Below are 11,045 nucleotides of genomic sequence, written 5' to 3'. Positions count from 1 at the left end.
ACATAAATAAATGCATAAATGGAAATAAATTTAAATGTGGAAAAAAATATAATTATACATGAATAAGAAAATAAAGGTATAAATACTCATTATTTATTTACATTTCTTCGTATATTTATTTATTCATGTATTTATTTATGTATTATTATGTCAGGTTTGGCATTCCATAAACCGAGACAAATAGAAGTGGGAAACACGACATATAAATTCTGAATGCATTCTGCTTTTTCAACAGAAATATAATGTGTCTGCTGTAGATGAGCATCCTCAGATGTGTGTGAAGGTAATGCACGCTCAAACACATATTAAAGCATGATTAAAAGTGTGTGTGTTTCTCAAGTGTGCATTCTTTGTGTTGTGTTGTAGTTTTCTCTGAACGGCAGTCAGCGAGTCTTCTGTCCCTTCGAGTCGGGTGAGAACCGCTCATGTTTCAGCACACGTCTGCTGTCTGTACGTCTGTCTGATGTGTGCTGGTGTTCCTCAGAGAGTCGGTGTGACAGGAGTGTGACTGTGGTGTTTCAGCACACGTCTTCTGTCTGTACGTCTGTCTGATGTGTGTGTGCTGATGTTCCTCAGAGAGTCGGTGTGACTGGAGTGTGACTGTGGTTCCTGGATCTCTGCATCTGCATGTGTTCCTGACGTCTAACATCGCCGCTTCGTTTGCGGCTCAGCTCTGCGTCAGAGATAAAGACTCGTGTGCATCTCGAGGACACGTCGTCTCACGTCAGCTGGTCAGTGAGAGTCTTCCTGTCCTCTGTGCTCTCTTATGAGCAAAGACATTGATTACTTGCATGTGCATGGGAAAGTCATTTGATATAAGAGATATATTTGCCAAAATTTGGCTTTTATTTTTAAAGTCCCCCTGTAGTCAATCATTTTATGCCTTAAAACTCATCTTTGATCACAAAAATGACATATTTAAAAGTTTTTTCCTTGAAAATAAATTCTTCATGCCTTAAAATATCTTGAATGTAACTCGACACCCTTGCCTCATTTAGTATGCGCGGTTCTATGAATATGCAAATGAGCCCCGCCTCCACTCACTCCCTCAGCTCAGAGATCCACTGGTTGACGATCACACGTTGATCTGATTGGTTACAAGGTAGTTTGTGACGTCAGAAACACCAGCGATTTCAAAGTGTGTTTTTGAGACTGTCTTTGGTTCACTGCAGTTTTAAGGAGAAAATACTCGGCAATGGTGTCGACTTATGAATTCACACATGGTTTGTCTTAAAGCAGATTAAAAACACCACATAGACACATAAACTACAGTAAAAGCTGGATTTTCACCACAGGGGGACTTAGAGGGAAAAGTATTTATCTGAAATAGAAAGCTTTGTAACATTAAACACTACTGTTCAAAAGTTTGGGGTAAGTAAGAATTTTTATTTTATTTTTTGCGGGAAATAAATAAACGAAATCAATACGTGTATACTTGAAATAAAATAAATCAATACTTTTGTTCATCGAGGACGCATTAAATTGATCAAAAGTGACAGTAAAGACATTTATAATGTTACAAAAGATTCTATTTCAAATAAATGCTGTTCTTTTGAACTTTCTATTCTTTAAAGAATCCTGAAATAAAAATATACACAACCGTTTTCAACATTGATAATAATCATAAATGTTTCTTGAGCATCAAATCATATTAGAGTGATTTCTGAAGGATCATGTGACACTGAAGACTGGAGTAATGATGCTGAAAATTCAGCTTTGATCACAGGAATAAATTACACTTTACTAGATATTCACATAGAAAACAGATGATTTACATTATAATAATATTTCACAATATTATTGTTTTTGGTTTTTTTTCAATAAATGCAGCCTTGGTGAGCAGAAGAGACTTCTTTCAAAAACATTGAAAATCTTACTAATGCCAAGCGTTTGACTGGTAGTGTGTATAATCCTCTCTATATATGTATATAGCCTAACCTGTATAATGCTCACTGGTGTAATGCTGGTGTCCGCAGGACGGGGGCGCCGCCGAGATGAGCCTGCGCTTCCCCTTCCTCTCGACAGGACTGTGTGTGCAGGTGATCATATTAAACTCTGCTCATCTCTACATGTGTGTACTAGCACAGCACTCGAACTGTTTCTGAAGCATTTAGTGTGTGACCCGTGAAGAACACTGCAGTGTGTGTGAGCTAGGGGTGTGACGAGACCTCGTGTCACGGTTCGTTACGCATCACGATGCTGAACTGTTATATTATTGCGATACTCAAGACATATGATAAAAGGTTAACAAAAAATGTTCTGTTGATTAAAAGGCTAAATTTGGCATAACTGGATGGATATATGCACAGGACAATAGAGACACCAGAATAAACACATTCATGATTCTGAAGCTGAAAATACAGAATTATTTTAGATGAATATGCTTGAACTCTGACTAGATATATTCCCACATTGCATTATTATACATTATATTCAACATTATATATAGTCGAGTAGTTAACATTTGAAGTGGATCAAAACCGTTCATCAAAGTTATACATGAATTTTGAACAGTACGTGTTCTAGTCTTGGACAGCTCTGTTCTCTGGTCCACTTCAGATGTTGACGACTGTAGTTTAATGTAGTTCTGACACTAAAACTCTGTAAACTTGAATTTTTTTCTCACGCAGTAATTTTTATTTTAGGTGAACTATCCACGATACAGATGAATTTTTGTATTACGATATATTGTTACACCCCTAGTCTAAACGAATCAGAAGTGAAAAAATAAATGCAAAATAACAGTAGTGTGAATTGTACAGTATGTGGTAAACTATATTCTAGTAATCCGTGTGTTTGTAGTAATTGTAGTAAAATGTATGTGTGTGTGTGTGTGTGTGTGTGTGTGTGTAGGTGTGGCGCATGGATCTCCATGGAAGAAGAATAATCTGCCCTGACTGTAAGTACAAACTAAACCTGCGCAATATTGAAGAATTATGCGATACGATAATGCTTAAAGTGTGTAAAATAATCTTAAATTATCTTTAAAATATATTTAAGCGTATATAACCTACATTAGCGTTTCACATTCTTTTTGTGACTAGAAAACACCCCTAAACTTCTGCCAGTGAACATCAGTGTTTTACTGTGGTATAAGAAGTGTTATTTTAACATCAGTGTAAACCACAGGGTTCAGGTTATCATACATTAGAGTTATTAAACAACAGAAACTGAATAATCAAATGTAATAATAAAACACTGCTTAGTTTTCACTGAATGAATTACATATATCCTGATTCTTATTAAAGCTACTGACGTTATTCAGCCGAGAGCAGCGAGTGATTTTAGTTCATGACCGCAGTGTTGTGATATGCATATCGGGATATATACATTTGCGATATGTGACCCTGGATCACGTCACCAGTCACATGAACAACTTTAAAGGAGATTTTCTCAATGTTTAGATTTTTTTGCACCCTCAGATTCCAGATTTTCAAATCTCGGTCAGATATTGTCCTATCATAACAAACCATACATCAATGCAAAGCTTATTTATTCAACTTTGATGTGATGCATAAAACAGCTGACCCATGTGACTGGTTTTGTGGTCCAGCGTCCCATATTTGGATATATTGTGCAGCTCTGGTACAAACACTCATCATGACTGCTGCACACCTGACATTAATGATCGTTCTCAGTCACACACAGGCGATGGGGTCTCGTGATCGGCGCGTCTCTGGCTCTTCTGACTCTGCTGACTCTTCTGGTGTTCATCACACGCTGGCTGATCATCAGAAGCACATCAGGTCAGTCTAACGCTCCTGCGTCAGGAACATGTTCTGTGCAACTACCAGCTCAACATGAGTTGTGTTAAAATACTTAGTAACACTTTACAATAAGGTTTATTAGTTAACTACTTTAGTTAGCATGAACTAAGAATGAACAATACTTCTACAGCATTTATACATCTAAGAATATATAATGGAAAATAGGATACAATTCATAACAAGAAAAAACATTCAGCCGCATGCGCTTGATCTGGAATTTTCAATGTCTAGCTTCACAATCAATAGAAACATGCAGTTTAATTTTAATAAATAAAGTATATAGTCCTGTCTATATTATAATCAATAGAAAATTAAACTGAATATAGGCTAAATAAATGGATAGTCCTGCAGCACGGATTATTATTGCAGATAATATAACAAATAAATAATTATTTATAGGCCCACTTGTTAAAAGGGCTTTGTGTTTCATTTATTTGGCTAGTCTGTCATCTGTCAATGAAAAAATAAATAAACGAATTAATTAAAACGAATTAAATTAATAAATAAATAATAATACTGACGCACATGCTTTTCTGTCTCATTTTTGCAACATCTCTCTCTAATAACTGCATTAATAACTGGGGACACACTTTAAGGCCGGTTCTGAATGTAATTTGATACTTATGACTGATAATGCCCAAGCGCGTGTTCAACGCGTTCAGTCTGTGTTCAGAGTCGGTGTTTAAAATCTGCTGCGATGAAAGCAGTCAGAGAATGTGTCAGCTAGTCGTGTGTCTCCAGCATTAGTCTGCTATCAGTGGCTCAGACCTCCGTTACTAACTCTAAAATGACGTTTTGGAATTAGCAACGGAGGCATTGGATTAGATACGTAAGAAATTAGTCCTACATACAGGAGCGTTTTAATGACAAAAACTTTACAAACGTCATGAAATACATAATCTGAACAATGTTTCGAGGTGTGGTAACTGTAGTATAAGCGGAATAATTGACTTCAGGCCGTTGAATTATTAGAAAAATAATGCACATTACCGCATTACCACCTCGGGTGTGCATTATTTTTCTAATAATTCAACGGCCTGAAGTCAATTATTCCTTACTTAATTCACTGTGAACTAACATGAACTAACAATGAACAGCTGTATATTTATTAACTAACGTTAACAAAGAAAATTAAATACAGCAACAAATGTATTGCTCATGGTTAGTTCATGTTAGGTAATACATAAACTAATGAACCTTATTGTAAAGTGTTACCGAATCCGTGAACCAGGTGTGTTGTTCAGGGAGTTAGCGATGAATCTGTCAACAGTTTAACGGTTTCTCCAGCATGTAGAGCTGAAGGAGGAAACACTCATTGTTTAACTCCTGTTAAAGCGTCAATGCTGAGAGTAAAAACAGTAAAATAATCCCATACATTTACATGTCTTTGGTCTGTGTTGTGTTGGATCCGCTCCAGAGTTCATTTTAATCCGACCAAACCTGCCGAGTGTGAACACACACCCTCAGTAGCTAACCCTCTGGTATGCATTATGTTCTAACCATGAAGTATATATTTTTATTACGTCTTTATTACATGAAATAGCTTTAATCATACAAATCCAAAAGATAAAAAAAAAACAAAGAATGTTGTACCACAATGAAAATGGTCAGAGTCATTTTTTCTATAATATTATGATTTTCTTTTCTATTTAAATGCACATTTCTTTTAGAAATGTATAGATTTATATACTTGGAACTCATGCAAACCAAAAATAAGTAGATCCCTGTCATTCAATTCCTATCATTTGGCTAACTCATCCTTAAGGTGATGATGCACAGGGCAACTTCTTTTGGGCAATCTTGCCGAGCGATTGTTGCTTGGGCATTTTCCCATTGAAAATGGGCTATAAATAAATATATATCTGGATAATTTAGATCAGTCGTGGGCCGTGTCTCATCTGGCTGTCCGTTGACAGCAACATTGCTCAAGAAGTCGCCCTGTGTATCATCACCTTTACTTCATCACATGGAAGAGCAACTGGTGCTTTTTCTGTAAAATAATGCTGTATTCATTTTCATGAATTGAAGAAATCAGTTTGTTATTGATACATGCAATCAAACATACAATTTTTTTTTTTTTTTTTTTAAATGAATAACCAGGAAATGAGTAGAAATTAATTGTTGCCATATGGCAACACTGTACCATAAAGGTTTAGAAGCGCCTGTGTTCACACACACTACCAGTCAAAAGTTTTGATCAGTAAGATTTTTAATAAATAAATGCAATAAATTATTTAATAAATTATTATTTATTTAATAAATGCAGCCTTGGAGAGCGGAAGAGACTAATCGATCCAAAACCTTTGACTGGGAGTGTGTGTTTCTGGCCGTAGAGAGCAGTGTCAGAAACTAACTTCATCAAAACTGGATCAAAACCTTTCATCAAAGTTATACATGAATTTTGAACAATACCCGTTCTTGTCTTAGGACAACTTTGATGAACTTTTTTGATCCACTTCAAATGTTGACTACTGTACACCTTGTGCCAGTGTTTTAAAGGGGACATATTATGAAAACATAAAAGTGAAACCCAGTAACTTTGTTTTGGTGAGCCTTTCTCATGCATGTCACGTCAAAAAAGCATGTAATTAAGCCGATCATATTTCGTTCTCCTTCTGAAGTATGAAGAGGATCTTATTATAATATCACCGGCCCTTAATCTGCGTGTTTACACACACCAGCGGACATTTGGTTTCACACGCAACAACAGAGACCAGTTCTAACGCACTGATGAAGATCCAGCAGAGCCTGAAGCTGTTGTGTGGTTGAGCACAGACGAGCACTGAACACTATTGACCAGAACATGTCACCGCTGGCTTATAAACACCTCAGGAACTGTGGACACTTGTGGAGAAGTTCAACATGATGATGAGATGATCAGTGTAACTCCACAACAACTACAGAAATGTCTCCACTAACATTCAGAAGCTCTTCCTGAGTCTCTCCGTAAGGCTGCACTCGCTACTGGTTACTCTGGGATTCTGGATGAGTGAGATTGGCCTGTTCTGTTATTGCTGGAGTCTCTGAAGCTCGTTTAAAGACTCCGCCCTCTTCTGAACAGAGGCGGAGTTTAAGCTCATTTGCATTTAAAGGGACACACAAAAACTGCATGTTTTTGCTCACACCCTAAAAGGGGCAAATTTGACAAGCTATAATAAATGATCTGGTATTTTGAGCTGAAATTTCACAGACACATTCTGGGGACACCAGAGATTTATATTACATCTTGTGAAAAGGGGCATAATATGTCACCTTTAAAATGCTTTAATGCTGTGTTAGAAAGGATAATTATATGTCTTTGTTTCCTCAGTGTGGCGTAGCGCTGACCGACGCCCCGTGCTGCTTGTGTGCTCGTCGAACGGCTCGCCACACATCTCCGCAGTGTGCAGTTTGGCCTCCGGCCTGCAGGGGGAGCTGCGTATGGACGTCAGGCTGGCGCAGTGGATGCAGTGCCACCCACAATCCTCCGTGGCTCAGCTGGGACCCGTGCCGTGGCTGTACGGTCAGTGTCGGGCCGTTCAGAAGGCCGGCGGGCTCGTCCTGATCGCCTGGAGCCCTGACGCACATCGGGCTTATCTAAGATGGAGGAACAGCGAAGGAAAGGCTAAGTTCAGTGCTGTTGAAGAAGAAGAAGAGGAAGAAGCAGAAGAGGAAGAATGCATGGAGAAACCAATCGAGATGTCGAGTATCACAGCTCCTGTGTTTAACGCTGCGCTGTCCTGTCTGTGGATGGGAATACGCAGCGATGGCTACGCTCGGGGATTCAGGCTAGTTAGCTTCCAGAACAACAACAATAACACTTTCATCCCGAAACGGCTCCGGTGTGTCCGGAAGTACTGCCTCCCGAAGGACCTTTCGTCTTTAATACAAGACCTGACCGGCTCAAACACTAGATGGCGATGTTGGCCACGTCTTCTGTCCAAAGCGCTGTCGTTCTTCATGTCTCGGCAGCTCGCGCCGACGCTAGCGGCGAAGCTTCCCGTGCCGACCGACAGCCCTAAACTCTTTCCTGGCTTCTCACGGAAAGTAATGAGGGGGACGAAGCGAAAGACGTGGAGGCAAAAGAAGCGCAGAAGTAAAGTCGTAACATCGTGCTTGTCCAGAAAAGGGAGTTGGACGAAAAAGACTGCGCCAGAGCCAATAAATTCGTAGCATGAATTCGTAGCATGCATTGGCACCATAGAGTGCAAAAAAATGGACGTTACGTTGGTTCCTGAAGAGCATTTTTGAAGCCTAAAGTGGGCGGAGCCGGCCGTCGCCATCTTGGTAGCGCGTCACTCCTGGATAACCGAAAATGGGCAAAGAGGCGGATTAGCTGAGGTGACGTGATGCTAACAGACAGCAGACAAACGCTAGTAGTGACATCAGCGGCAATCCACCTGTCACTCAAGTGGCCACGCCCTTAATTATGCCCATAATATTATTGTGTTACCCCCTTCAGTCGTCATGAAGGGCAAAATTAGCTATATAGACAAAAACCACTTTTTGCCCCAGGCTGTAAACATATTTTTCCTGCTGTAAAGTTGGGCATTTTAACACGGGGGGTCTATGGGATTGACTCTCTTTTGGAGCCTGTCTCTAGTGGCCAGTCGATGAACTGCAGTTTAAATCACTTCAGTGTTGGATTCAAGAGAGAGACTGGAAGCTTGCCGCTCGGTCGGCACACAGAAGGAATTAAGACTTTTTAAGGTTTTAAGGTTTTCGTTCTTCGCTTAGGAGTGAAAAGAAGTTTGAAATACCTTTGCATCTGATCATAGTGATGTGGATATGTTTGCACCTAGTCTGCAATTCAGTCACGTCACGTTTATTCATACAGAACTTTATACAATAGATTGCTTTAAAGCAGCAGCTTTACAGTATTAAACATGAAAAACAGTGTCAATGTCGCTTTCAATTAGCTTTCAAACAGCTTTCAGTGTGTTCATGTTTTCACTCACATCTGACTTCAATGGACTGAATGGAAGAAATTAATCTGAGACAATTTATACCTCAAAGAAGGCGGAGCCTCAGTGCCACGCCCACCTATTACATCATCACCACTGACCAATGGGAGTTCAAAGGTGTTTACCAGCTGGAGTAAATTTTTCACTTCATTTCGGTCTGATTTTTTTTTTTTTCAACGAAAGACCAGTTCGTTCTTCAATCTCACTTTAAGTATATCAGGGCCTTCACATGCAAAACCAGTGCTGATTGAAAGGAAACAAGTTGAACAAAAGATTGAATCCAATAGTTGGTGATAATAATAGCACAAGGAGAGATTTACAAGCAATTTAATTGACCGGTCATTTTTGACGGGGAATATCAAATAAGTTAAGGATTTCAGCCTAATGTACTGTTACTCCTCCTCATGTTATTAAGATGAACCGCTTGTTGAATTTCCTCATTTGTAAGTCACTTTAGATGAACTCCCTACAAAGACTGGTGCAGAGAAATGAAGAGCATGTCAAGTATTTATCTTCTGATGTGTTTTTTTTTATTAATGAAAAGCTCCCAACCTCTAAAGTCTAGTCTCAAAGAAAATCTAGTTTCCTATTGGTAATTATGACATTATGATGCTGTCCACAGATGCACTCGTGTTGTAAATATGATCATTTCTGACATCTGAAGCGTTCGATATAAGGACTTTCTCAAGGAAAGAACAGTGACCTCATCCTATACAAATAAATCTGAAATTCTCTATTTTTGTATAAAAACCTGCATATGTAGACTTTTATTTGTTCATCTGTAAATAAATGCACCAAACATCCATACTCCAGTTTATCTGATTATTATTTCACCACAGCCCTGTATAATTATCTCCCTGTCTGCAAAACAAACAAATCAACCTGAAGAAGATGTAAAGCAGTTTTCAGGTGGTCACAATGATGTTATCTTTATTTTGACAGAATCAGGAACCATCTTGGACCCATTTGACCAACAGTAAAATCTATGCAAATGTGTCTGTAAAGCGGGAAGAGCGCATGTTTATGTTTCATAAAATGCATAAAAATTAATTAAATTAAAGTTACATGGACCTGAAGCCACAGGATCTATACATCCTGGCTCCTGTGTGAAAGCTATTTCCCCTCGAGCTATTACCATAAATGTTTAGTGCACAACTGTTATGTTCGTGAAATGCTACCGAACAGGTTTTCTCAACGGTCCGATGCTTCAGACGAGTCACGTGTGTCCCGCCGTCTGATAGATTATTACATCAATTATGCAAAGCTTATGCAAAATATCGCTGTTAAACTCTCGCTTAACATGCGTTAGGTTTGGACAATGCTGAAAGACTTTTGGCAGAGGTCAATTTTGGAGTGATAGAGTAAGTGCGCTTCATTCCGGCTTTTCAATCATCGATTTGCTCCCCACAATTTTGAATATAATTTCCTCAGTTACTACAACAAACTCTCCACCGTCTATTTGTACAATTTGCAAACATAACGAACATTGCATTATAAGCTGCGGTCACAAGACTTTGAGCGCGCGAAACGGTCGTGATAGACTCAACAGAGCCTTTTTTATAAACATAAATCCAACATAGGCTGTACCATTAGGCTAATAATAAATCCAAAAAGTAAAACTATACAATCTACTCCAATTTGCAGCTGCTGCAAGTGCATTCTCTTAATTCAGCCAAGAGGTCAAGCTGTTTCTTATTGATCTCCTGAAGTTTAGCATGAACTTGCTGTCTGGTGGTCGTCGTCTTTTTTTTTTTTTAATGGCAGTTGGCAAATTTTGAGAGAGAAAAATACTTGGAAAAAAACTCTACATGTACATGTTTAACTCTGTACTACCTTGTAACCAAACTTCCTTGTAACCAATCAGATCAACGTGTAATCGTCAACCAGTGCTGCGTTCCAGTCCACTTTTAGACACGCACTTGCGAACTTCCCTAAGCACTTCCCCTCGGGGGAATCCCCGCCACCATTTTGAAGTGCGTTCCACTTCCTGAAGGGGACGAGGTTAGTTTACATGGACAGACCCTCGTTCCCTCGATCTTGACCGAGGGAGCGAGTCTACTTCAAATGTACACTTCAGGCACCTATATGTCCCACAATGCAGTACGACTGTGACGTCACCACATATCTCGTCTAATCACCACCACAACAGACAACTCTATGATATATTAATTATATTATTTTTTTTTATTTAAAACCCAAACACACATAAACATTTGGATGCTGCATTAAACAAATTCTTAAAGGATAAAAAAAAGTAAATAATAAATCAACTCCACAGCTGATTCCAAGTAATCAAGGGCTTAGGACGTTCCAGTTCAGCCCATTGCAGTTTCCG

The 11,045-nt window shown here is 38.9% G+C and overlaps 1 protein-coding gene across 1 annotated transcript in view; it reads left to right on the top strand.

Annotated features, from left to right (window-relative positions):
- The window catches only part of LOC308680161 (uncharacterized protein), a 29,521-nt gene extending 20,005 nt beyond the window's left edge, over nt 1-9,516 (top strand). The window contains exons 12-18 of the mRNA XM_081348119.1: nt 236-283; nt 367-412; nt 577-731; nt 1,977-2,039; nt 2,854-2,899; nt 3,639-3,746; nt 7,078-9,516. Of these exons, the coding sequence (XP_081204245.1) occupies nt 236-283; nt 367-412; nt 577-731; nt 1,977-2,039; nt 2,854-2,899; nt 3,639-3,746; nt 7,078-7,919 (1,308 nt within the window). The 3' untranslated portion in view covers nt 7,920-9,516. The remainder of the gene's footprint in view (nt 1-235; nt 284-366; nt 413-576; nt 732-1,976; nt 2,040-2,853; nt 2,900-3,638; nt 3,747-7,077) is intronic.
- The last annotated feature ends 1,529 nt before the right edge of the window (nt 9,517-11,045 follow it).

Source organism: Scardinius erythrophthalmus (assembly GCF_964197995.2).
Source record: "Scardinius erythrophthalmus genome assembly, chromosome: 20".
NCBI lineage: Eukaryota > Metazoa > Chordata > Actinopteri > Cypriniformes > Leuciscidae > Scardinius > Scardinius erythrophthalmus.
The sequence above is the reverse complement of the archived record's forward strand: the minus strand, read 5'-3'. Positions and strand labels throughout refer to the sequence as shown.